The sequence below is a fragment of the Hippocampus bargibanti genome, linkage group LG06, assembly GCF_051943395.1.
Source record: "Hippocampus bargibanti isolate YZ-2025 linkage group LG06, ASM5194339v1, whole genome shotgun sequence".
In the NCBI taxonomy this organism is placed as follows: domain Eukaryota; kingdom Metazoa; phylum Chordata; class Actinopteri; order Syngnathiformes; family Syngnathidae; genus Hippocampus; species Hippocampus bargibanti.
The window spans coordinates 11,980,704-12,007,865 of NC_142739.1; the positions used below are offsets into that span (position 1 = coordinate 11,980,704).

At 41.1% G+C, this 27,162-nt stretch overlaps 2 protein-coding genes across 4 annotated transcripts in view; one reads left to right on the forward strand and one right to left on the reverse strand.

The window, feature by feature from the left end:
• Positions 1–93: 93 nt before the first annotated feature.
• psenen (presenilin enhancer, gamma-secretase subunit) lies at positions 94–2,029 on the reverse strand. Of its 2 annotated transcripts, none has more exons than XM_088998350.1 (4): positions 1,966–2,029; positions 1,566–1,650; positions 605–709; positions 94–337 (listed from the first exon to the last, which is right to left on the reverse strand). In XM_088998350.1, the coding sequence occupies exons 2-4, from the start codon at positions 1,624–1,626 to the stop codon at positions 198–200; spliced, it is 306 nt and encodes a 101-aa protein (XP_088854476.1). In that variant the 5' UTR covers positions 1,627–1,650; positions 1,966–2,029; the 3' UTR covers positions 94–197. The 2 variants fall into 2 exon arrangements, with proteins under 2 accessions (XP_088854476.1, XP_088854477.1); XM_088998351.1 differs by having other exon boundaries at positions 1,909–1,984.
• A 1,187-nt stretch (positions 2,030–3,216) lies between these two features.
• The window catches only part of kmt2bb (lysine (K)-specific methyltransferase 2Bb), a 31,474-nt gene continuing 7,528 nt past the window's right edge, over positions 3,217–27,162 (forward strand). The window contains exons 1-29 of one of the 2 annotated variants that reach the window (XM_088998277.1): positions 3,217–3,543; positions 4,949–5,027; positions 5,234–8,701; positions 8,821–9,002; positions 10,819–10,938; positions 11,097–11,283; positions 13,964–14,201; positions 14,295–14,362; positions 14,464–14,715; positions 14,866–14,972; positions 17,437–17,562; positions 18,113–18,226; positions 18,322–18,468; positions 18,551–18,643; positions 18,737–18,854; positions 18,988–19,101; positions 20,290–20,474; positions 20,748–20,849; positions 21,021–21,131; positions 21,447–21,523; positions 21,665–21,888; positions 22,204–22,343; positions 22,471–22,608; positions 22,756–22,914; positions 23,007–23,124; positions 23,207–23,285; positions 23,364–23,524; positions 23,644–23,811; positions 23,981–27,050. In XM_088998277.1, the coding sequence (XP_088854403.1) occupies positions 3,238–3,543; positions 4,949–5,027; positions 5,234–8,701; positions 8,821–9,002; positions 10,819–10,938; positions 11,097–11,283; positions 13,964–14,201; positions 14,295–14,362; positions 14,464–14,715; positions 14,866–14,972; positions 17,437–17,562; positions 18,113–18,226; positions 18,322–18,468; positions 18,551–18,643; positions 18,737–18,854; positions 18,988–19,101; positions 20,290–20,474; positions 20,748–20,849; positions 21,021–21,131; positions 21,447–21,523; positions 21,665–21,888; positions 22,204–22,343; positions 22,471–22,608; positions 22,756–22,914; positions 23,007–23,124; positions 23,207–23,285; positions 23,364–23,524; positions 23,644–23,811; positions 23,981–27,050 (10,451 nt within the window). In that variant the 5' untranslated portion in view covers positions 3,217–3,237. The remainder of the gene's footprint in view (positions 3,544–4,948; positions 5,028–5,233; positions 8,702–8,820; positions 9,003–10,818; positions 10,939–11,096; positions 11,284–13,963; positions 14,202–14,294; positions 14,363–14,463; positions 14,716–14,865; positions 14,973–17,436; positions 17,563–18,112; positions 18,227–18,321; positions 18,469–18,550; positions 18,644–18,736; positions 18,855–18,987; positions 19,102–20,289; positions 20,475–20,747; positions 20,850–21,020; positions 21,132–21,446; positions 21,524–21,664; positions 21,889–22,203; positions 22,344–22,470; positions 22,609–22,755; positions 22,915–23,006; positions 23,125–23,206; positions 23,286–23,363; positions 23,525–23,643; positions 23,812–23,980; positions 27,051–27,162) is intronic. The other variant, XM_088998278.1, reaches the window with a different exon arrangement.

Below are 27,162 nucleotides of genomic sequence, written 5' to 3' on the forward strand. Positions count from 1 at the left end.
CACACACACACACACACACACACACACACACACACACACACACACACACACACACACACACACACACACACACAAACGAATACATTCAATGTGAACATTTCACTCCTTGGTTTATTTTCAACATTTACAAAAACAAACATACATAAGAACTTATTTGCTGAACAAATTTTGCCATAGAATGCAAAACAAACAAGGGGTTAAGGAATTCCCAGCGGAATTGTGAAGGAGATGTAGTCCCCCACAATCCCCCACTGGGCCCTGTAGTGCTGGTAAATGGTGATCCAAGTGGTGAGTACTGCAACCCATAACAGCAACCCCACTGCTGAGCGCTTGACATCTACACAAATGTCATAACAAACACACAAGGATGCCATTGTCAGATGACATGATAAAAAAACAACTTGAAAATGCTGGTACCAGTAACCCTTGAATATTGTATTAAACTTCTTTCTAGCAGGCACACAATTCTTCGGCAAATGGCTTTTTCATCATGGCCTGTTTTTGGGTTATGTCATACTAACTTTTAAAAATGTCATTGTACTTTGTAAGTCCTGTGCTGATGTTAAAAAAAATCCAGTAAAAGATTACTAATTGGCACACTCACATGTTTTGATCTGTAGTTGTTCCGTGTAGGCTGGTTTTACAAAAGCTTCTCTGAAAAACCAAACAACGTTGACAAGCCAAAGGAAAGGCAGAAAAGCAAATCCACCTGAGGGAAAAACAGTATTGATAACTCAAACACCGGAAGAACATAATTTACTACGATCACACTATGTACAGTTTGGGGGCCTTCAATAACGATACTGACACCTGGCAAATTGGACTGTACTTGGCCTCTCCTGATCTGCAAGTATTTGGTTTTCGGCCATTTAGTTGTGCAATCACTTAATTATACAACGCGGCATTTTTCATTTTATCACGCAAGGAAGCTTTATTTCAGAATGTGAAGACCCTGGCAAATAGTTCAAACTGGTAAATATTGCCCTTTTTTTCATTTTTATCCAAGCATGTCGTGTATTAAATACTTTTCTGCCATATCAAAGTAACGTTAAGTACTGAGGCAGGTCAAGACAGAATAAGCGCAAGGGTCATCAGTCAAAAATAGTCATCCTGCATCACGCCAGTGCAAGGCGTCACAGAGCAGACCATTTATGAGCTGGGCTGGGAACTGTTCCCTCAACCCCCTTACAGGCCAGACTTGTTTGGTCCCTTAATATTGATCACGAGAGGCACAAAATTTGAAAGTGAAAAAGAAAAACATGGAAGGAAGCTTGGGAATAGTGTGTGAGAATGCTGGGAGTCAACATTGAAAAAAAACAAGCTTCGATTTGGATTATAAATCCTTGTACCGAAAAAACATTATCTTATTTATTGATTGACCCGCATAGTTATTGGAAGCAGCCCCAATTCTCTTATATAACAGATTACCTTGTGAGACGGGCAGTTAACGTGCCAATGCAACCTTCTCCCTCAAAATAAAATCATATCTAAAACTTATTTGCGGTGTTGTCACCGACCTCAACATAGTGACTTTAAATTTCAATGTAAATGTGATTTTCTCTCACCAATATAATATTTTCTGCAAAGCCCAAGTTTCTCCTCATTCGATACCCTTTCCAGATTCATGGTTGTGAGAGCCTGGGTTCTCCTCTGACAGATTTAGGACAAAATGAAATAAAAAGACATTTTTTACAAACGTTAGAAAGCGACGTTGTTGTGAAAGGAGTTGTCAGTGCACAATTTCAATAGCGAATTTAGTAATGTCAATCATATAGAGAATTACATGCTGCTACAAGATAGCTTCGAAACACTGCCACAATCCAGCCGGCCGCTTAAGGCAATTTAACACAAAGTAAAACTATAATCGTTTCCTCGTTATGTTTCCATATACGGTTAAGAACAACGTACGTGTCAGTTTTTCGAACAAAAAGAGGGTAGTGATGACAAATAAACAGATGTAACAACCTCAGACACTTCCGCGTAGCTTCTTCTTCCCTCCTGTCTTTTTTGTGACTTCCTCTACTTCCTTTCGCTTTTTTTGCCTGCCACCTGCAACCAAAAGTACAACACCGCCATCTAGTAGTGTACAGGAATATCACAGAGAAATGACAAACAGCTGACGCGGTGTGGTGTACACTGTACAGTATTTTTTGGTGCAAGAACGTCACAAAAAAGGAAAACAGAAGCATGCGTTAAGTTTCAGAAATCACAAATCTAGAGATTTTCGTACTCGCGACTCTATGGTGCGTGTTAAAATAATGTAAGCGTTACAAAAGTTTAAATTAGAAGTAAATAAAACGCAAAAATGCATTCATGGTTTATTTATCCATTCATTTAGTACAATAAAAATATTTTTTTTTTTACACTTTCTTTTGTTTCACCGTACAAATGAACTGTCTGTATTGTGACAATGCTTTATAGAGTAAATATTGATTATTGTGTTCAAAATCGGGAGTTTCCCGAACAAATCGTGAGAAGATTAAGCTAGTTTGGTAGATTAATTTTAGTTTGGTTTTTAACCAAAGTTCATTCCATATTTTTAAAGTCCGATCGATTATTAAACTCGTGTTTTCAACTCAATTTGTTGGGACTCTGTCGAACATGAAGGATTCTCTTGATGTTTTATTCTTTTTTATTTCATACCATGTCTTGTGTATTTGAATTTATTTTTCATATATTATGGTGATTTAATTTATTTTCGCTCTTTACTCTTCGTCTATTTTGCAAGACGAAACGAATATGCAAGATGTATAGGTTTATGCATTTGAATTGTTACTTTTAATATTAGCGTAGATCAAGTATGTCCATGTACAATTATCTCATGATATTATAATACATACATACAAACGTACGTACGTACGTACACACGCGCACGCACGCACACACACACACACACACACACACACACACACACACACACACACACACACACACACACACACACACGCACACACGCGCGCACAAATACACTATCACCCACGTACATGTAAAATGAATTTGAATTGTTTGCTTTTCTTGCTTCGCGCAGATGCTTCCAAAGAACGTAATTTTCGCCTGGCGTCGCAGTTTGGACCAATCGCCACCAGGTGTCTAAAAATCGTAACCTCGCCTGTCATATCTGAGGAAAAACTCACTTTCCCATAGAGAATTGCGCCAACCCCCTCCCATCTCGCGCCTTCCCTCTTGTTTCTCGTCGCTCGAGTCTGCTAGCGGTCGGTGTGTGTTGTTATCGAAGCAATGATGGCGGCAGCGGGATGCGGATCAGCAACCGCGGCTGCTGGAGGAGGCCAAGGTGGAACTGCTACGGCCAGAGGTCGTTTTCCTGGTCGGCCTTGGTCCTCTCGTAGTCGTTTGCGCTCCGAGAAGCGCTGGCAACTCGGGCGCTCAGGCTTAGAAGCTGATGATGTGACTTGCGGAGGGCCAAGGCCCGCCAACCTGGTTGTATCGTTAAACGAAGACCAGTCTCACTTGCGCTTACTTGGAATAGAGGCAAGCCACAAGACCCTTGGCCAGGCTGGGTACAGCTCTAGTGGGAGTGAAGAGGTGAGGTCCCAAACCGACTCAGGAGTTAGTATCTTTATTTTTTAACGCATTACAATACAGTTAAATGTGCCCATGTGAGTGCTGTCTCCAACTGTGTCGTGGTGTCATGGAGAAATGTCAACATCCTCTGCTAGGCTAACGCGTTAGCCTCCCCCCTATGCTAACATGAATTGCTAACCAATGTTAGCGGAGCTTTTTCGTGACTTTTACTGAGTCGCGCTGGAAAATACAGTGCCTCGGAGGCAAAATGCGACAACATTAACTCACGTGCTGCCATGTCCTTTAGACACTGTGTAAATGTCACCCCGCGACATTTTCCTCTTGAAATTTTCATGAAAGCCTGTGAGTGAATACGCCAATTTGTAAACAGCAAACGCAATTAGCTCTCCAGTGGCCCGCTCCTTATCGGGCCAAAGTAGCTGGCAGCTAATCGTAGCGAACACAAAGAAGGGGGAAGGCTAGCACCCGTGCCCCACACAACAGCTTGCCGTGCTGCTAGCTTTTCTGTTTTACTGACACGCTTGTCTTTTTAAACACATTACGCAATATCACGTGCAACCGCAGTACTTACCTCATAATACTAATGTGTTGTGGACACTTCAAAAGAGAGTTTAATTCAGTGTTTAATGCGCTGAACAGAGGCTACATGTTAGCAAGCATTGACAAGCAATAACTTTTTCTTCTCATGTTTAGAGAAATTTATACATTCAAAGTAGACCGACGAATGTAGCGTTGACGTTCTTACTCACACATAGCTCTTTCTCAATGGGTTTTATTAATGCAGTCCCTCTACTTGGAGTTACTCGCCATGCGTTTGTAGTTTTGGGACGTGAAACGGAGGTAATTTCGCTGTTACATGTCTATGAAATTATATGCCATACTTGTTTCAACTGAAGCCTAGATGATAAAATAATCTTTTGTTGATGTTGTAGTTGTTGAATAGTCATATGTAGTGAATTTAATAATTGGCATCAAATATTATTTGTACTATGTTAAATTTGTTTCAATGAATATGTAACTGAATATGTCAGTCGACATAATGTCATGTTTTAGTTACAGTAAAGTCTCGTTATATCGATATTCAAGGGAGTCCGAAAAAATATCGATATATCCGGGACTATCGATATATCCGACCCTGTTTGCATGTAATTTTCTCCGTGCGTGCATAGAAATAGTATCGATATAACCGGGACTATCGATATATCCGATATCGATATAACGAGACTTTACTGTACATATTGGAATTCAACCTGTTATTTTTTTAAAGCACTTGCCCTCAAGTATGTGTGTGTGGGGGTGTGGAGGGGGATGAGCACTTGTCTGTGGCCTCTGATTTTGTTGAGTTTGTTCCATTGGAATCACATCAAAGTTTTTACATGTGTTAATTTTTGTTTTTCTTCCTAAGGGTGATGACTTCAAAGGTTTTGAAGCTCTCAGAAAAAGTTCTAAAGGAGCGCTATGGTCTCGGCAAAACCCTTCCAAAGGTAGAAAATGCTTACTATGAATGTTTTAATTGCAGATGAACAACTTAAAATTTAAATGTCATATCCAGGCATGCTGTTTTCGCCAAACTGTCTGTTAATTTAAATACATTCAAATGGCATATACAGACATGCTGTTTTCCCCACACTGTCGATGTTGAACTTCTTGTATATTTACAATATATTTGTGTATTTATATTTTTTCATAGGTAATGTCAACACAAAATCAAAGCGACAAAATGCGAAGCTAGTGCCTATTATCCCCGCTGATGAAGCACCCATTTGTCCTCCTGACCCTGATAAAGCTGAACCTTTGTTGGAGGAGAAACATACGACATCTTCGAAATCGAGGCCTGTTAAAGGTTCTAGAAAACGATCAAAAGCTAAGAACACCGCTGATCAGGATGTGTCCAAATGTGGAGTGTTGTCACCTGCACCAAGGATTACAATAAAGTTGGTGGCAAAAAAGAAAATCAAAACATTAAAGGAACATCATGAAAAGTCTGTCAAGAAGATGAAGCTTAAAGAAACAGCGCTGAAGCCCCAGGCTGAGAATTTCCAGGCTGAAAACATTTGTAGTGCTCACGTTAAATTAAAACTTGAGCCACCTGAGGAGATTGCAGATGATAAAGGAATGGGGACTTTACCTACAAGAAGACGAGGACGATCTGCTTCAAAGGGGATACTTGGCAAGCCTGTGTCTCATGATAAGAAGTCACAAGTGAGAAAATCAACGAATCAACCTTACACTTTAAAAGAAACTATTGAGACAAAGACAACTGGAAAGCAGTCGGCACGTAATCAACAAGCCATTCGGCGGAGCAATAGAGTCACCAACTCGCTCTCGCAACCTGTCTTGGATGCTGCTGCTGCTGCTCCTGAAAATCCAATAAAAAGTGGTAAAATTGTTAAAAAGTCAAAATTGACCAGAAAAGCTAAGCCAAAACTGCCAGTGATGAGGGGCAGACAGAGACAAAGTAAAAGAATAAACAAGGATGTTCAAGTTCCAGAAAACCAGAGTTCATCATCACCTGAAGCTGATCCATTAGTCATGAAACCCTCCAATGAGTTGCCTTTGACCACTGAGGGGAGGGTCCCAAGTTTGAAGTTGATAAAAATGAGGAACCCCAAATATGATGCACAGTCCAGTGGGAAGTCGGCTCGAAAAAAGAAACGGAAAAAATTCATTTGGACTTTATCATTGGTTAAGTCAGTGAGGAAGATTCAGCCTGCTGAAAACACAGTCAGGCTTACAGAGAGTGTTACACATACTTCTCAAGTGGATCTGTCCACTCTAAATGACAGTGTCGAAAATAGTTTGATGGTGTTGGAGAAACCATTAAAATTGGACAATTGGGCCTCAAAGGAGCGTACCACAGCAGGCAATGAAGAAAAAAAATGCCAAAAGAAGGCAGGGGGAACATGCGAGAAAATGTCTTCTTTGCAAGTGGAAGTTGCGCAGGCCGGAAATGAAAGTTCTCTTCAAGAAGCCACTCAAATGGATTGTGGGAAAGTTGTTCCACCTTTTCAAATTAAAAAACTCTCCTCTCCTGGCAGACATAAAAAATCCAAGATGTCTTTTTTAGTTCAGCAGGTTAGTCCTGTGACAGAAAAAAGAGATGATGCCCCAAAAGAAGTAAGCAACGTTGAAGAGGATAAGGCCCTTTCTCCGGAGATGGACGTCCTGCCAACCAGGATTCTACGAAGGAGAAAATTAAGCCTTGATTTGCCTCCCAAAAAGTCGGTCATTTGCAAGTCTCTCACGACTCCACCAAAGCGACGTTTGAGAACGAGTCCACAAGTAGAAAATGCACCACAGGTTCAAGCACCTGATCAGGTTTTATCAGAAGAGGCCAGCTCACAAGTTTGCCCTGACAACATACAGGAAAAGATTCTAAAACCCTGGCAGGACTCAATTTCTGAAATCTCGGAGAAGGAGAAGGAGGCCGCTGAGATAACTGATGCTCCTGTAGCAGTGCCCGTCGAAGTGTTGCCTGAAGAACCATCGCTGCAGAATTTGGAGAATGAGGCTGAGCCACAAATTAATGAGGTCAACCCATTGCCAGTGCCTTCTAAACCCAAGAGATGTCGCAATAATAAATTAGGGAAAAAGAGGTCTGTGAAAAGGAAAAAGGCTGTTGTATCTAAAGAAAATGCAGTCAGGACAGACTTGGTACTTGTTGAATCTCCAATTAGAGAGTGTCCACAGAAGGAAGACAAGGCTTTAGAAACAGAAGCAAGTCAGCCTAAGGCCAAGGAAAGTGTGGAGCCTCAGGAAAAGCAGGTCACTGTATCTGTGGAGGAAGAGCCAAAGCAGCTACCGGTTAAAGAGGAAACAGACATTCACTTGATAGATTTTCAGCCGCCCATTGATTTGGAAAGTCAAGCAAGTAATCCAAGCACATTATGCTTAGCAAAGAAATCCCACAAGAAAGGAAAAAAGAGGCGTAAAACTCGAATTGGGCAGCGTCAGAAGCACAAAAACAGGAACACTGATGGAAAGTTTGTTTCTATCACCTCATCAGAAACACACAGAGCATTTGAAGAGGGCATTTCCATCCAATCAGACGATAGCGGTCAACACTCCTCTGCTCCCAAACTGGTTGGTGTGCACAAAAAGTACAAAAAGAGACCGCCTGCCCTCCAGTTAGACCCCAAAAAGCCGCAAACAGAGTCTATCCTTTCAACATTAATAGAAATTGGGCTCGACAAAGAGGGCAGTGATTTGAAAGAGGAAGAAACTGACGCGTTCTTGGATGGGCCACGAACAGACGCAGTTGATGTGCCGTCTGGCAAAACAAAGTTTGTCAAAAACATCAAACACTTCATCATGCCTGTTGTAAGTGCTCGATCTTCTCGAGTGATCAAGACCCCACAAAGATTTATGGATGATGTTGGAATGTCCATGTTGCCACGTCGAAACTCCCCCAAGAAAGGTTTGCAACTGGGCTTGCAGATCCGCACAGGAAAGAGGCGAGATGAAGAGGTGGGACAATCGATTTCTCCCGTCCCACCCGTTGACGAGGATGACATATTGCGAGAAGCTCAGCTGGATATGGACCTCTTTTCATCTGATGATCTGGATGATACGGCAGATATCACTGCCAGTCTGTTTTCGGAGTCAAAAAGCATCAAAATGGAAAAGAAGAGCTCACTTGTGAAGGACTCCAGTTTGAAGTGGGATCTGCCTGCGGAGTTGAGGGAGGAAATTTTTACACTGGACAAAACAACGCAGGACCAATGCAAGGATCTGTTGGTATCTCCCCCAGCTGAAAAACCCAGAGAATCCTTTTCTCCTGTCCTTTTGGATGCTCAGAAAACGACCCCAACCCTCAAGTTTAATAAGCAAGCCGCCCACTTTAAGATTTATCAAAGACTGAACAAGTTGCACAAAGGACTTCCCCAGAGCAAAAGTGCATCTGACGTGGAAACTAGCAAATGTCTTCAGTCGTCTGTAGATTTAGCCGAAGGACTTGATGATGAGGCCATGAGCATTAGCCTGAGGCAGCACAACACAGACATAAGAATGGAAAAATCCAAGCTCAAGATAGAAGATCTAGGCACTCCAGGTGTTGTGAGAAAAGTTTGCATTAAAGCCACAAAGTCCAAGTTGCTTGCTGGTCGGGACAGTGAAAAAGAGGATCCAGCAGAGAAGAACCGCATCCAGCTTCACTCAGGTACATACGCCGCTGGTTAACAATGCTGTTATTTCGAATGAGCTAAGGCTTTTCTGTTAGGTGACTTATGAGCATGTATTGTAGTAAAATAGTAATAATATGTTCTTTTGAACCGATAGCTGAGCTGCAGTCCACCAAGGAGTCAGCCGCATGTGAAGACGACCATCCTTTGCCTTTGGGGAAAGGAGCTGCAGAGAGAGCGCGTCTTACTGGAGCCAATAAACGAATGTTCAACCTGCTCAGAAAAGCCAAAGTCCAGCTCATGAAGATTGACCAACAGAAACAGATGAAGTCCTCAGGGGTAAAGTCTTGACTTCAAACATAGATTATGAATAATAATATTATTTATCATTCTCATAATTTATAACACTTTGGCTAAGTGCTCTGTTAGTCATACTGGACAGACAGCAGAAGGGATGTCAGAGGAAGGACAAAGACCTGAGAGAATTATAGGGTATTTAGGGGTTAGGAGTGTCGTTGCAGGACCTGCATGATTCGGTGCATGGAGGGGGGCTCTTGTGTCAATACACCTGCGTATTAGGGCAGCTATAGTTAGTGGAGTCACTTTTAAGAGAGATCATACAGGAGAAAGTTCCAGTAATACAGGTGGGAGGCTATGAAAAAAGGACAGTAGAATTATAATTTAAGAATACAGGAAATATGAAAAGAAGACAATCAGCAGCAGGAGTGCCTCATTCACTCAGCTGCAAGTGACAATGTGGCATTTAGGGATAGAACGGAACCAGGAATTTTGCAATATCATAATTTTAAAATTGCCTTGATATGGTTAATGTCATGTCATGATATTAAAAGCACCATATATGTTTAATAGACCAGGTTATTTTCCATTTTTGCAGTTTTCAGCACCTTGGTTTGGCCCTCTGTTTGAAAACCACACAAATCGGCAGATCTGGTCAAATGTGACATGTTTGATTTCCTTCGCAAATTGACTTGATTCACAATATGTGTGTACATCAGAAAGTGCATCAATGTTTAGTGTTATTCGTGTTATCAGCCGAAAACAGCATACATGATACTTTTTGGCGCTGAGCCAATAAGAGTTGTTAACAGTAACAGGGCAGGCAAATTCTCTTACTCTGTCAGTGCTGTTATGTACAAAGAACACAATATTTCTTTTTTTTCCATTATGCGTTTGCAAATGTATAATGTATTGTGAGTTTTTTCCCAACTTCTTTAAATTATTGGATTGTGAGGTTCCGATTGTGAGAATATTGTATTGTGCGCTTTGTATGTACATCATTGCATCCCATAAACCAGGAAAGCTTAAAGGACAACCGACGTCTCTGGACAAGTTGTGTCCATAATTTGTAAAATGGCTTCAAATTACTTCGACTGAGCGTATTTTACAAAGATGCCACGGCATATAGCTATATTTTACGTTTTAAGACTCGCGCTGAACATTCAGGAAGTCTTGTTTTTGAGTTGGTGACGAGTCCGTACGTGACGTCACTGAAGGAACGCCCCTGACCGAAAAAAAGGACACATTGTAGCAGTCGTTCCATCACGGCAATGCATTTTGCTGTGCTTGTTTGGTCTGAAAACGTCATGTTGCACCAAAAAGAGCTAGAAGAGGGCGACCAAGCTCCATATAAGGAATTTATCAGCCTGTGGAAACGGGCTGATTAATTCCTTACAGGGAGCTTGGTCGCCATTTTCTGCCTTTTTTCTGGGACGCTACATTGCAGTCCAGATGCCTCAAAATGACCCGGAAGGACTTCTTTAATCAATTGCAAACATGTATGCGTTCCTCTTCAGAACTATTTGAATCATATTCATAACTGGATGTGTAACAAGAAAGCATATTCTCCGAATCCGAAGCCATTGTTTTGATTCTCCAGCAATGTAAGACGTCTTGGCGTGACGTCACGAACTGGGGGCGGGACTTTCTGAAAATGCCCAATTCGCAGCTAAATTTTTTTGCAGATTTTGGACACTTTAAGTCATTTTTATTGGTGTTTTGCATTTGAATAACAATATCATACTGTGTGTTTTGGGTATTTTAGATGCTATAAAACTTTTTTCTGATGTCAGTTAACAAACAAAAAAGTGACGTCGGTTGTTCTTTAAATGAGTGCCTTTTTTTTGCATACCTGAAGCTATTATCTGGAGCTGCTGGAGTCCGAGCGAGAAATTTGACCTCGAAGAGACCAAGGAGGAAGCAAAGAGTGCCACTTGAGCCTGATGTTCCTATCAAGATAGAGCCATCTCAAGGACAAGTAAGTGTGCAAATCAATAAGGCTTGCGGGGAACAATTGATCCAAATAAATATCTTGCATTGTTCTCCTTTCCCTTTATCTATTGGGTCTTAAGATCACAGTGACTTTTTCACGTGGGTTATGTGTAAAATTGACACAACGTTTCTGTTTCCCTCTAGCTGCAGCTCATTTCACCACTGTGCCAAGAGTTCCGTCAAGCAGGAGGCCCACGCATCAAACATGTATGCCGCGCTGCTTCCGTGGTGCTTGGGCAGCCTCGGGCATTGGTACCAGATGACATTCCCCGACTCAGTGCCCTACCTCTGCACGAAAGAACAGGCATCTCTCCCTCCGCCATCGCAAAGGGTAGAAAAGACAAATTTCACGCAGTCACTTCCTGTTTCTTTTTATTTCTTATTAATGCACATATTTTACCAAGTGTTTCACCTGATCATTTGCCGGGCACATTATCGGTGCCAATATTTGGCATTTGTGACCAATATTAGCATTGTCTTGATTTACATCAAGTACATCTTTTGTTTTTTTCTTTGAAATTTAAACTAAGTGATACTAAAGTTTAATATTTCAGTTTTTTTTAATTTTGGAAATTTTATTTATGGTGAAACACAAGGGAACTGTTTTCCGGTGTATAAGGCGCACCCAAAAGCCTTATTTTTCTTCCAAAGATGACCTTGCGCCTTATACACTGGTGCGCCTGACACAGTATGTGAAGTAATATTTAGCCACAACAGGTCTCACAACTGCTGTCAGCAACCACCAACTCCATTTCCAGCTGTAGAAGTACTGCGTATAATGTGGTGTGCTTTATGTTTGGAAAACGTTTATATCTTTCTATATTTAGAAAACGTTTTCATTCATTGTAGGTGCACCTTATAGTCCCGTGCACATTATATATGGAAAACGTTTGAAAATACACCATTCATTGGGGGTACACCTTTGTACTCCGGTGTGCCTTAGAAACCAGAAAATACAGCACTTGTTTTTGTTTTCATTTAACTTCTGAAAACATGCTAATGACCCCAATAGCCTACTTAACGTTTTGTCAGAATTTTAAAACCATGATATCTTTTGTCTAGGATTCAAAAAAAGTTTTGTAAACCTAAAAGTTGGACCATAACTTAAAACAACACACAACTGACTATTAATTGCCTTGCCTTCCATTAGGCTGTTAATAGTAATGCTTTCTGACTCCCTATAATAAAAACTAAGTCAAAATGACACCGATTTCGAACCGGCACGTATATGCTCATTATGACAAAAGGCGTACTATAAGATTGAACTAGTTTCATTTTACTTGGTTTGGCAATACTTGAAATACTTGATTTCAAAAATTACATCACGTATTTCCAGAATTTCGATAGAAGTGCAAACCATGTCAGGTTTAATGTTGTTCCTTTGAGAGAAAAAAAAAAACATTACTTTGCAGAGTCTTATGTAGGCAGCCAGGCAGAGCCTCCAAAATTCATCTTATACACACTTCTTCTTTTTCTTCTTTTCCTTTCGGCTTTTCCCCTCAGGGGTCGTCACAGCGAATCAATGTCCTCCATCTATCCCGGTTTTGTGCATCCTCTTCTCTCACACCAGCTACCTTCATGTCCTCTTTGACCACATCCATAAACCTCCTCTTCGGTCTTCCTCTCGGTCTCCTGCCTGGCAGTTCAAGACTCAGCATCCTTCTCCCGATATAGTCACTCTCTCTCCTCTGGACATGTCCAAACCATCTCAGTCTGGCCTCTCTGACTTTCTCTCCAAAGCCTCTAATATGAGTTACCCCTCTAATGTACTCATTCCTGATCCTATCCAACCTGGTCACTCCCAAAGAAAACCTCAACATCTTCAGCTCTGCTACCTCCAGCTCTGCTTCCTGTCTTTTCTTCAGTGGCACTGTCTCCAGTCCAAACATCATGGCTGGCCTCACCACGGTTTTATACACTTTTCCTTTCATCCTAGCTGAAACCCTTCTATCATACATCACATCTGACATTTTTCTCCAGCCGCTTCAGCCTGCCTGGACACGCTTCTTCACCTCTTTTCCACACTTCACACTTCATCTTATACACACTTAATACCCTTAAAGGACAACCGACATCATTTTTTGTTTCCTAACTGACATCAGAAAAACGTTTTATAGCATCTAGAATACCCAAAAACACAGTATGATATTTTTAGTCAAATGCAAAACACCAATAAAAATGACTTCAAGTGTCCAAAAACTACATCAAATTGAACCCGGAAGTGGCCAGTTTCAGAAGGTCTCGCCCCCTTGTTCGTGGTGTAACGCCAAGACGTCTTGCCTTGCTCGAGAATCAAAATAATGGCTTCAGATTCGGAAAAGATCCTTTCTTGCTACTCATCCAGCTATGAATATGATTCAAATAGTTCTAAAGAGGAAAACATATATGTTTGCAATCGATTAAATAATTTATTCCGGTCATTTTGATGCATCTGGAGAGAAATGTAGTGACAAACTCTTTAGTACTCACAGTACCCAAAAAAGGCAGAAGAGGGCGACAAAGCACCGTGGAAATTGTCTCCTAGGACGTTTTGTAAGTGAAAATCAAATACACTGTAGAAGTCTTGGCGCAACACACAACGATTCACCATCGCGTTATTTATGTGCTTTCCTCCTAATTTCGTCATCAACACGGGTCAACACGAAGTTTTCAGACCAAACAAAGTACCGCAAAATGCATGAGGTGATGCAAGGTATGTCCTTTCTCGGTTAGGGGCATTCCTTCAGTGACGTAGGGTGAGGACTCGTCACCAACTCAAAAACAAGACTTCCGGAATATTCAGCGCGAATCTTAAAACGTAAAATATAGCTATATACGGTGGAATATTTGTAAAATACGCTCAGTATAAGTCATTTAAAGCAATTTTACAAATTATGGAAACAACTTGTCCGGAGACGTCGGTTGTTCTTTAAAACAGGAACTTTCACAATGGTTTTGGTTTTATAGACGTCTGTAACCTGTGATTGCCTCTTAGGCATCTTATGTTTTTCCATTCCTTTCATGTGTTGCAGATGTTGCAGATGGCTCTCTATCTGAATCAGACAGTCCTGATTTCTCAGATTCAAAAGTCACTAAGGTCAAAAAGACCTCTAGCTTTGTGAAGCGAAAAGGACTAGGACCTTTTGGGTACCGCTCTCGTAGATGTGGTGTATGCAAAGGTTGTAATCATGAAGAAGATTGTGGGACATGCATCAACTGCCTTGACAAACCTAAGTTTGGTGGTCCCAACACCAAACGACAGTGTTGTGTGTAAGTTTTTGACTTTTTTGGGGGGTTGACGGTCAGGTTGTGGGTGATAATTCTTTACAAATAATAACCATTACGTACTTCCATCCCCATAAGGTACAAGAGATGTGATCAAATTGAAGAGAGGAAAGCCCGAAGACTAAGTGGAAGAATGGCACCCAAAGGTGATTTCTCACTCCTTTCCTTCAATTCCACGTTCCCTGAAATGCCACCTTTAGAAGCTATTGATTCAACAGGTTATGTTTTTTTTTTTTTTTTTTTATAGGTTCGAAACGACAGCGATCCTCTTTCAGTGGAGATATTTCAAGTAATGATGAAGGGATGGAGGGTGTGGTTGACTCGCCCTCTGGCTTCCAAGCAGATAGTAACAGTCCGTCTGTGAGGAAGCAGCCAAAACGTGTTGTAAAGCCACGGGTCTACTTTGACCTTGTGGACTATGAGTCCGATCTGGATGAAAAGGATCTAAGCTCATCTTCACCAGCCAGAAGGAAAGGCAATGGACCTCGTTTGAGTTCAGGTAAAGTAAGACTCAGCAGAAAAGTCCTGCGCTATCACCGATTTGTGCATGTCATTTGTAATATAAATCTGAAAAATAATATGGGTTACAGTTTGAAGCTTTGTTAAGATTGATTGATTGATTGATTGGTTGATTGATTGTCCTCTCAAGGCTTGGTTTCACTGGATGGATTCCTGGGAGATATATCGGATGATGATATCCGACATCGGAAATCTAGCTCACATCGAGGGCCACCTGTTCGACGTAAACTAGACAAGGTGAGGAAATCTGAAATGTATTAAATCCATGATGTGATCCTCCAGCACAAAATTGATCAGAGGTTGCACAGCAGTGCTTTGAGCCCGAGCACTCCGAAGGTATACAGTATTTCACCAAATGTGATCATGATTTTCTCCTTTCACCATCTATTCAACATATTTTTAAATGGACATCTTCTTCTTTTCTTTTCGTCTTTTCCGCAAATATCTCCACATTCTTTAAAGGACAACCGACACCATTTTTTTGTTTACTAACTAACATCAGAAAAACGTTTTATAGAATCTAAAATAACCAAAACACGCAGGCTGATATTTTTAGTCAAATGCAAAACACATATAAAAATGACTTGAAGTATCCTTCAACCTGTGGAAACGGGTTGATTAATTCCTTACACGGAGCTTTGTCGCCATTTTCTGCCTCTTTTTAGTGCATTTTTCCCCCCATTGCCTCAAAATGGCACGGAATAAATTCTTTAATCGATTGCAAACATGTATGCTTTCCTCTTCAGAACTATTTGAATCATATTCATAACTGAATGAGTAACAAGAAAGCATATTCTCCGAATCTGAAGCCATTGTTTTGATTCTCCAGCAATGCAAGACGTCTTGGGGTGACGCCACGAACAAGGGGGCGGGACCTTCTGAAACTGGCCACTTCCGGGTTAATTTTTTTTGCAGATTTTGGACACTTTAAGTCATTTTTATTGGTGTTTTGCATTTGACTAAAAATATCATACTGTGTGTTTTGGGTATTTTAGATGCTATAAAACATTTTTCTGATGTCAGTTAGGAAACAAAAAAGTGATGTCGGTTGTCCTTTAACTGCCACAAAATGAGCTTGGAACTGGGCAGATTCAGAAAGTCCCGCCCCCTTGTTCATGACGTCACTACTGGTCACACAATGCCTTGCTCCAGAATCAAAACAATGGCTTCAGAGAGTTCAGATTCGGAGAAGATGCTTTCTTGTTAGTCATCCAGTTACGAATATGATTCAAATAGTTCTGAAGAGGAAAGCATAAATGTTTGCAATCGATTAAAGAAGTCCTTTGTATCAATTCGAGCCGCCTCGACTCCAATGTAGCGCCCAGAAAAGGCACAACATGGCGCACAAGCTCCGTTGGAAGTGGGATGATTTGTCCGCTGGGAATTTGTGTAAAATTAAACCTTCTTTTTGCATGTTACCGCGATTGGCTGTGACACACAACAATTCACCATCGCGTTATGTAGTTTTCCTTCTAATTTTGTGATCAACATAGTGTTTTCAGATGAAAAAAAGTACCCAAAATGCATTGTGTGTCGCTTTCTCGGTCACGGGCGTTCCCTCCGTGTTGTCACTTAGGGAATCGTCATCAACTCGAAAACAAGACTTCCTGAATATTCAGCGCGAGTCTTAAAACGTAAAATATAGCTATATGTGGTGGAATCTTTGTAAAATGCACTCAGTAGAAGTCATTTGAAGTGATTTTACAAATTATGGACGCAACTAGTCCGGAGATGTCAGTAGTCCTTTAACTCATTCACTGCTAGTCACAAATTCATTTGTGACTTTAGAATGACTTAGAGGGTCATTCCCGAATTTGTTCGGATTTTGTTTGTTTTTTTCGTGCTTGGGTGCCGATAAAGCGCTGGCCATGGTCTCAGGCAGTGTTTCTTCTTTTCCACAAGGGGGCAGCATTCCCCTTTTTTCCATGTTAACGCTTTGTTCCAACTCCAGCTGTTGTTAAAGCACTATTTAAACCAATATGTATGTATTGAATTGAATTTTGGACAGCCGCACTTATTTCAAGCTCATATAACTCCAGACCCGTATAATGTAGGAATTAACTTTTTTTCTGATGAAAGAAGAGAGTCTAAGGTTTCTAACGCTGTATGGAGCGCCATTCCCGAATTTGTTCGGGTTTTGTTTCGTCTTGCGGAGAGGGGAGGGGCGTAAAAGCGCTAGTCAGACCTCTGGCAATGTTTTCTCTTTGTCTTTCGGACAGCTGCCCCCATTTCAAGTTCTGATAACTCCAGACCCACATAACTTGGGAATTAACTCTTTTTTTGATGAAAGAAGTGAGTCTAAGGTTTCTTACGCTGCATTGAATGTTTATGTAGTTCTAAAACTCAATATTCTGCGAGTCCTGGAATTCAAGTGACAATGACAAAAACCCTTGCACCTGAGTGGACACATTTTTGCATGTTTGACAGTGAATGAGTTCAGACATTAGAATTAAGTATAACAATTATTAAGGGTTTTAAAAAGTAGGGGTTGGGGGGGGTCTTCTAATTTGACCCAACTGATCTGCTGTGTATGATGGGTTGATACGCCTTGTTGATCGCATTTTAGCATTAGACCAAAGTAACACAGTATACCCCAAGGCTATTTAATATTCAATATACCGGACACACTTCGAGGGAGGGGGTTAATGTGAACTTCCAGGATTATGTTCCCTCCAGCAGTCAAATTCTGATTTTTTTTTAGGGTTTATCTTCACATACTTCGTTTGAGGAGACACCACCAAGTGTCCTGGCTGCTCTCGCCAATGGTTTTGAGCAGAAGGAGGTTGAGTCTTCAAAACCCACCCATAAAATCCGGGTCGACTTCAAGGTATTTTTTGGGGGTGATGAATGGGGTTTTAAGAGATTTGATCACCACTCGATAAATCCACATTAGGAAACAAATGGAAGATTTTCTGGCTTTCTGCTATCTCAATGGAAAGGATATCAGCAGGGGGATGTGAAAGAAGCAAGTGTTTAAAAAAATATCACTGTCTAATGGTAGTTGTATGACTGCAGCTATTGAATATTTTAGTATCCTACTGAAATGTATATTGAATAATCAAATGTTTGGGTAAAATCTCTTCTTGCTTAATTGAAGAGCAACTGTTAATACAAAGAGAAAGTGCCAGCTGAGAAGGAATAAAACAGGTATTCGTTATTCTACTAGAAATTTTGGTGGTGGTGATTCACAGTAAAATGAAGACAATTTGAGAAGAAACAAGTATTTACTTCATTTGACTTCACCTATCAATACCCTACCTCCTAAATATCGCCACATCTTTCCTCATGTTAGTACCTTCTTCATCTTTGTAAAGCATTGGTGTTGACACTGCGTCGAAAAGTAATGCAAAGTCATTGTGTTGGAAATTGCTTTTCAGGAGGACTGTACTTTGGAGAATGTTTGGAACATGGGCGGATTAAGTATACTGACCTCTGCACCCAACATGCCACCACATGTATGCCTACTTTGTGCCAGTAAAGGGCAACATGAGGTAATTTTATTTTGGAATGCTATCGTATCTAAAATCAAACTAAAACTATTATAGATACAATTTGTCTTCAAACCTTCAATGTATTTCATTTTTAGATGTTGAATTGCCAAGTGTGCTGTGAGCCCTTTCACTGGTTTTGCCTCGAAGAGTCAGAGCGCCCCTCAGTGGAAAATAAGGAAAACTGGTGCTGTCGTCACTGCAAGTTTTGTCGTGTTTGTGGCCGGAAAAACAAGCAATCAAAGGTAGACACCACAATGTATGTTTTTTTTTTATGTTGTCTTTTTAAATTTAATTCACTTTCAATTTTCAAATATTCTCCTTCAGCCCTTGCTGGAGTGCGAACGATGTCAGAACTGCTATCATGCTTCCTGTCTTGGACCAAATTATCCAAAACAAAACAAGAAGAGGAAAGCTTGGGTGAGTTGTTCTCTCCTTAAAAATACCGAGCCATGCATGTTTTCTTGAAATCTTCAGATTGTGGAACACATCAGCGCGATTGTCTCTCTGTAGGCTTGTATGACATGCATCAGGTGTAGGAGTTGTGGGGTCACACCGGGAAAGAGCTGGGACATTGATTGGAACCACGACAAAGGACTCTGTCCAGACTGTTCCCAACTCTATGAACAGGGTAAACTGATTGTTTGTTTCTATGAGGCAATTTTCTTTGACTGGTCATGGGTTATCATTATGACTACTAATCCATAATAGGTCAATTGACATTTAATGTTTTTTTAACACAAATGTATGTTTTGTCTCATTAGGTAACTATTGCCCAATCTGCTTTAAGTGCTATGAGGACAATGACTACGACAGTCAGATGATGCAGTGCGGCACATGTAACCACTGGGTACATGCCAAGTGTGAGGATCTGACAGGTAATATGTATCTTGCGCGAATGAGTAGTTTTATTTTCGCCAATTTATTCCACTATTCCACTATTTTTCTGTCTTCCCGCAGAAAATGTATATTGACCAAAAATCTTTTATTCTATTTATTTTTTTAGAGAAGTTAAATTTAAGTGTTTTGGGTTCATGTTAATTTAATAAGACTTTATGCTCGATAACGAAATCTCAAATTTAAAATATATTTTATAGCTTTCATAACTCAATGATTTGAGGTACTTTTTATGGCATACTTTCACAAAGGACTGTGGTGGTATTGATCAGACAAGGTGCAGAACAGCACAGAATGCGTGCAACAAAATAAATGGAATTGCATCGGTTGCAAATTGACAGTAAGGGAAAAGATCTATTATCACTGGCCCACGCAGGTAAACATATGACGGCAACCACAGTTGATCACTAAATTTGTATAAAATTTGGTTGATCCAATCCAGTAAATTACATCTGGGACTCTGTGTAAGCTCTCAGTCGTACAGGAGTGGTCCATCGATGAGAAGGTTTCTTCAGCCGTCATCTGTACAAAAGTGAAGGTTTCGGACGTTTCGCCTCCTATCCAAGAGGCTTCGTCAGCGAACTAAAGTCTGACTGGTCGTATCGGCCCCATTTATATATCCCTAATGTCCAGACCTGGTGGCGCCGGACACAGCTATGATAGGTCCCTACTCTCAGAGTAGTCCAAAGCTACCTGAGAGTAGGGACCTATCAGGGACCAGAGTCAGAGTCAGAGTAGTCCAAAGCTACCTGAGAGTAGGGACCTATCATAGCTGTGTCCGGCGCCACCAGGTCTGGACATTAGGGATATATAAATGGGGCCGATACGACCAGTCAGACTTTAGTTCGCTGACGAAGCCTCTTGGATAGGAGGCGAAACGTCCGAAACCTTCACTTTTGTACAGATGACGGCTGAAGAAACCTTCTCATCGATACATCTGGGACTGTTTAAAATGTTTTTTTTCTTCCCTTGGAAGTGAAGTACAACTTTATTGTCAAATGTGACGTATGTGCAACATACATAACATTATCATAATCATTTTTTTTTTTAACAAAAGTAAAAAAAAAAAAGAAATAGCCCTGATTAGAACATAACAAAATACTCTGTGGCTTTAGATTTTATGTTTTGACATTTCTGTTAACTTCTGTTTTCCTCTCAACTTATTTCAGATGAACTGTATGAGATCCTGTCCAGCTTACCAGAGAGTGTGGTGTATTCATGTCGGCCATGCAGTGTGACTCAGCCAAGCGCTTGGAGAGAACTTCTCTACATCGAACTCCGATCTGGAGTAGAGAAGGTTCTCGCCTGCTTGCTGTCTTCCACTCTCACTCAGCACCTTGTTACCTGCGCCCAGGTTAGACACTAATCTCCCGTTTACCATGTTAACAATACATTTGTAAGAGAGCAGTTATTTCAAGCATATTGATCTTGTCTATTGTTGTGACTAATATAAAGCTCAGAACACCTTTTATCGCCACTTTATGAAGAAATCTGGGTAATCCCAACGGGTTCTCATACTTGTTCTTGGAATTGTATGTGTGATTAGAGACTTTTCAAGTCTTGTGCGGCACTATATAAATCCACATTCTAAAATGCAACGTGCACATACGCTTCTGTTTTAATGCAGTGTGAACAGTTGGTAGGACCTGACAGTGCAATCGAACGACGACCTGCCTGTGACCTCCGAGCTGTGGGAAAGAAGTTTGACAAAGGCCTTTATACAACGTTGGTGAGTCCTAGCACTGTCATCTGAATGATATTTTTTAAACTAAGAAAATATTTTATACTATCACAAATCCTATTGATTTTAATGTTCACTTATGGAGGATAGTCAGAGCTTTTTGGAATGCAACAATGGCCTAATCAGGGTGTTAAAATTAATATTATATTATCTTGACAGAAAATGTTCCATGAAGATGTAGTACAAGTGGTGAGAAAAAGGCTCGAACAAGAAGAAAGCCTTCCAGAAGAGCAAAGACCCACTGCCCTCGCACGCTCATACTATTTAAAGGTATGTCTTTTTCTTCAGCCTCTGGCACTCCTCGATAAATATGTTTTTATTCAAATGTTTTGCCTTATCAGTCAGCTCATAGACATTTTCATTCACACTCATGGCATTTGTGATAAAACAAATATTTGTATTTTCATTTCATTGTTGTCCTTATGTGTGCTTTTTCGGTGCAGTCGCAAAACATCAGCTTTTTGGTATTCACTTTGATACATAGTATTTTGTTGAAAATTTCAAGTCAGATGACAATAAAATAGCAAGTATCATTGTTGCTCATGATGTTTGGTGAATTTATAACTGATTCTCTTTTGTCCAAAGCTGCTTGAAGAGGTCTTCAATTGGTTCAACAGTCAAGACCCAAAAGTGTGGAACTCATGTACCAAAACATTGCCCATGTAAGTAATGACTCATTGGTTGGACTATGTTTTTTTTGCGAATGAAACCTGTTTGTTCATGGGCTCCATAATTGTTTATGATTAATATTGAAAGCAATGCACAATTGCTAATTGAATCAACTTTCCTATTTTTTCCTATAGGGGCATGATGTCGCATGCTATACATCCTCCTAGCACGGAACATGTCTATGCTCAGTGGCAGGAGAGGGAAGAGCTCCTACCTAGAACTCCTTTGGAAATCTTGCAGGATGACAGTGGTCCAACTTTAGATGAAAAGAAAGACGAGGTGAGACCTCCAATGTCTGCAGAGCATTCAAGCGGCAACCACTTCAAAACCAGCTTTGCTTTCCGGCACAAGTTGAAAGGTAATATTCTGAAGACTTGATAAAAAACTGTCTCACAATGGAGAAACTCCCAATTTACATCGGCAAAAATTATGAAAAGAAGTACAACAACAAAAAAAAAATATATATATATATATATATATATATATATATATATATATATATATATATATATATATATATATATATATATATATATATATAGAAAGTAATGAAGATTTTTGTTTGCATACGGGCTTCTCCTTTTGTTTTAAAGTTTGTGATCACATTTGAAAAACAGGTATGCCGTTTTTAGTCTTATTTTGTTCTTAATTTCTAATTTTACTTTTTCTGAAGATGCATCTTTAAAAAATCCCCCCCACTTATACCAAGGGAAAAGGGGACGGTTTTCAAAAGCAGATCTGGACACGGGCTGGTCTAAAGATGATGAGAGACAGTGCTCGTTGTGCCAAAAATATGGAGACCGTAAACCTAATGTAAGTGATGGATATGATTGACATAATGTCTGAGACATTGACGCCCTTTGGGAGTTTTTGATCATTTCACCGCAAGATAGAAATCTTTGCTTGGTTGTTGATGAACGTTTTCCAAAACGTTTTGTAGGATGCAGGCAGGTTGTTGTACCTGGGCCAGAACGAGTGGGCACATGTCAATTGCTGTCTGTGGTCCGCTGAGGTGTTTGAAGAGGACAATGGATCATTACTACATGTACACAGTGCTGTCACAAGGGGTCGCTTGATGGTTTGTTTCAATATTCAATATACATTGTTTTATTTCACGTTGTAAGTTCTCATTGTCAATAAATCCATAAGGTCTCTGTACAGTATTTTTAAACTGCTGCTGTACCATCAACTTAGAATAATATTCTGTCCCCCATTTTGTTGGTAGCGGTGTGAACGGTGCAACCAGACAGGTGCCACAGTTGGCTGCTGCCTGACTTCTTGTCAGAGCAACTATCACTTCATGTGTGCCCGCTCCCGTCACTGTGTATTCCAGGATGACAAGAAGGTCTACTGCCACAAACATAAGCATCTGATTAGTGGAAAGGTAATTGTGTTCTGACCTCTCATTTCTGAGTAATATGTGTTTGGTGTTTTGAGCTCGATAAGGATTTTTTTTGTGTGTTTTGCATTGTGAAGGTGATAACTGGTCAGGAGTTTGAAGTAAACCGACGGGTATATGTGGATTTTGAAGGAATCAGCCTTCGCAGAAAGTTCTTCACTGGGCTGGAGCCAGAGTTAATTAATGTCATGATTGGTATGGCTGAAGCCACTACTTTTCATATTTTATTTTGTTTTTATACCATCCATTATCATTTGGATACATTTTGTCTACATAGGTTCTCTACAGATTGATAAACTTGGTGTCCTGTCAGAACTTTCGGTTCACAAAGGAAAGTTGTTTCCTGTGGGATTTCAGTAAGTTATTTTTCACTTGATCTCAACATGAGGTTACATATTGAACAACATTTCTTAAAGCTCAATTTCTTTTCTTAGGTGTTCTCGTTGGTACTGGAGCACTATTAATCCAATGCAAAAATGCAAATATACATGCACAGTCAGTGAAGTGCAACCGTTAATACCAGACAAACCCACTGAGGAGATGCCGGACAAAGGAAACAATCACACGATCGAGCACAATCCCTGTCCAATACTGGGTGTGTATCTGACCTCATTTACACCGTATTTTCTTGAGCGAATTTTGTCAATTAGGACAACTCCTACAGTAGAAACAATCCAATTAATATCACAATATTTTTCTTTTATTTCCATTCAGAATCTGAGGCCCTTGTGACTGACACATCAGAATCACAGGCCAGACCCGAGGAACGTCTTCTTTCAGTTCAATCAACAAAACAAGATCATGCAACAAAGCCAAAGATTCCTACCTATCCACAAACCAGAAGACCAGCTGGAGGATTGTCTCGACCTTTGCCATCACCAGGTAAAGTATTTCTTTGTATGGAACCCCACCCCCTTCCTTTTCAGAATCATAATCATCTTTATTGTTTCTTTAAAAAAAAAATTTATTTAAAGAAAAAATACTTATTCACTCAGAACAGATTGACACTATTCGCGTTTTAAGCTATAGATTCGTTCTGTTTTCTTTCCAGGAGCAATCCCAATAAATCCTCATCACATACTAACAGTAAGTGATCTGGAGGAGACCAGAAGAGCTCGACGTCACAATCCCCATTCACAGGCAGCAAGTCAACGCACGAATATATCTCCTGCTCCTCTGGGACCCCCAACTAGACCAGTCACACTCCGTGCAGGAAAATCTCTTCCAAGTTCCCCGCTTTTCTCAAGTGCTACTTCAGACAGCCCGCTAAATACTTCATTAGGTCGCGCAGTTGGGGGCAGAAATGCTTCTTCAGTTCGTTGTCCTGGGAACGCAAAGACCAATTGTGCCTCAGCTTTCATCCCTCAGTCTCCCTGGCAGGAGAGTACAGGAACATTTGCGTCCCCAAATCTCTCTTTCTCTCCATCCGTACAGAACTTACCCAGGACTCGGTTATCTTTTGATCTGAGCCACTCAGATTCTGTTGAAGTGCCACACAATTTTTTGGCATCTCCAGAGCCAGAAGATGTCTCTCCTGCAAATGGGACTTCACCTCAGAGAGATCTGGATGAGCAGAAAGGTGATGACGGATTTACCTTTACTTCATACCACAAGGATCCCAGCACAACTCTTGCACAGGAGATGAGGACAGAACTGGAGATTGAAGAGACAGTCTTGAGTGAGGTTGTGGCTATGAATTGTGGTGGACAAATAGTAGTGGAAGGGGATGATCAAGAAGAATTTTGGTCTCGAGCCCAAGAGGTACAGAAAAAAAGGTCCCTTGTTGCCAGTCTGCCGCATTCAGCAGCCTCGGGCAGAACTGACCTGAACAACACATCTTCTGATGAAGATATGGATCATTACTTTGACTTCTCTCGAACTATTGTCAGCTGTCCAGTATCTAAAGAGCATTCCAAGTCTCCCGCATCTTCTTCCTCTAAGAACGTGGCTCAGTTGGATGGTGTTGATGATGGAACAGAGAGTGATGCAAGCATCTCCACAAGTGATGATTCTCAAAAAGTTGATAGTTCTGGTAAAATTATTCCAAACAAGAACCTGGATAATACTGATGTCCATGAATCAGAAACATTTACTCGAACCAACAGAAGTCTGAATCAGAACCTGAAAGTGCCATCAATTTACAAGCACAAAGATTCCTCATCTCTGGCGATCTTATCTGCAGTCAGTAACCCCATACATGTGTCTCAAAATCTTCCAGGATCCTCAAAAGAGATCAGTATGGGGTTGCTCTCATCACAGGTGTCTGTGGCCTCTTATCACAAAATGGAAAAAGCTGACAAAAAACAGGAAAACATGCTTCCTGCCCTTGACGGGAACCCGAATTTCCCGACGAAGGTGCCTGAGAGCTCCTCTTCAGGGGAGAATCTAAAGACTTCCTCTCGACAGTTTGCCTCTGGAATGCTTACTACTCTTGAGACAGACAACCATAACTCCAATTCAGGAGAGATGGTTCCTGTATTAGATTGCACGCAACCAGAATCCCATCAGGCCGTAGCATCAAAACCACTTAATTCAAAATCTGACAATAGCCACATTGTGCCATCAGCTGCTGCCCGCACTGTGTTAGGTAACCACATAACTGTTAATTCCATGACCAATTACGGTGACAATGCCCACGGTGCCCTAAAATCGACCAATGTGCAATGTCCTTCTCACCGACTTTCAGACTCTCCTCAGATAAGTTCCAGTTTACCAGGTTCCACACTGCCCTCACTCACAAGTATGCCACTACCGCCGGTGGACACATCACAAAGGTCTACCTTTGAGCAAAGAGACCCCTTGTCTAACAAATTAGCCACCTTAACTTCTGTTGGAGACCCAGCGCAAACTCTGGTAAATGTTGCACCCCAGAACGAACCTTCGTCAACAGGGACATCTGTCCAAGCAGTGACTTCTGGTTGCATATCTGTACCCTTGCACTCCACCCAGGCAAAGCCTTTGGGTTCAACAGCTGTCACCATTGTTTCTTCCTCTACCTCCGTATCTTCTCTCCCTGGAGTGAGTGGGTTCGCTCCCGCACCAGTCCAAACCACTACATCTGGCCTGATTTCAAATGGCTACAGCTCGTCATCCATTAAGAAGGATGCTTTGTCTGGTCACGCAATCTCGATAAACTTTTCTGCACCAAGGCCTACTTTTGAACCTCAGCAGCCTATGGTATCCCCAGCTCTGCCTGGTCATGCCATTCTTACTGTAAAAGAAGTTGGAGGCCCAAATGTGGACCCCACACCTCATGTCCTGTTGGTGAACCGTCTTGGACAGATTTTTGTCAAGAATCCAGACAGCAACACATTCCAATTGCCAAATCCTAGTGCTCCATCCTTTAACTGTGTCACCCAGATCGCCAGTCTTTTGCAAAGCAATGCCCTGTCCGCCACACTAGCAGCAGCAGGAAACATGTCTACTGCACCTCCTGGACCAATCATAATGTCAACCGCTTCTACGGCAGCCACTACAACAGAGCAGAATCCTACCACAGTTACACAATTGCTTGCTCACAATAGCAATGGGGCATTGTCATCAATTAATGTAAAAAAGCCAAGAAAGAATACAAAAAAGACCGAAGATGAAACTGCCTCAGAAAAGAAAAAAACAAAGAAAAAGAATGAGTCCAGTGTATCAAAAAAATCCAAGTCCTCCAAGACTGCCGGACAGTGTTCTTTGTCAACCAAGAGTTCAGACATGTCACCCGCGGAGAGTGCCGAAGCAATTATCAATCAAGCAATGGCGAGCAACTACACGCCTAAGTGGAGTGGGCTTCGGACACTTAGCCCCTCGTCACTGGTTTTGCCCCCTGGCCTACTCCTTGAGCCAGAAGCTCCGGCATCATGTCCTAAAACAGCACCGGCTCCGGCCTCCCGCTCTCGCACCCACGTCCGCATGAAGAGAGTTTCTTCTCTTTCTGACCGTATAGTGACAAAGAAGTCTAAAGTGGATTTTCTAGCTTCTGAACCTCCCAGCGAGGATGAGAGCAACCAACTGAGCGTACCAAGTGTCCCCAGCAGGGCCTCTGGAGTTCGCATTAAGACTCCAACAGTTAAAGGAATATTAAACCTGGATGAGTTAAAGGAGGAGCGCCAAAGTGACTCTGAGAGCTCTGGGTAAGAAACTTCTAAATGCTGTTTAGGCATGCTTCAACTTTGTGAGAAAGTGGCGTTTTGAAAACTATTTCTTTAAAAAAAATATATTCTTACTGATACCAAATTAAGAATT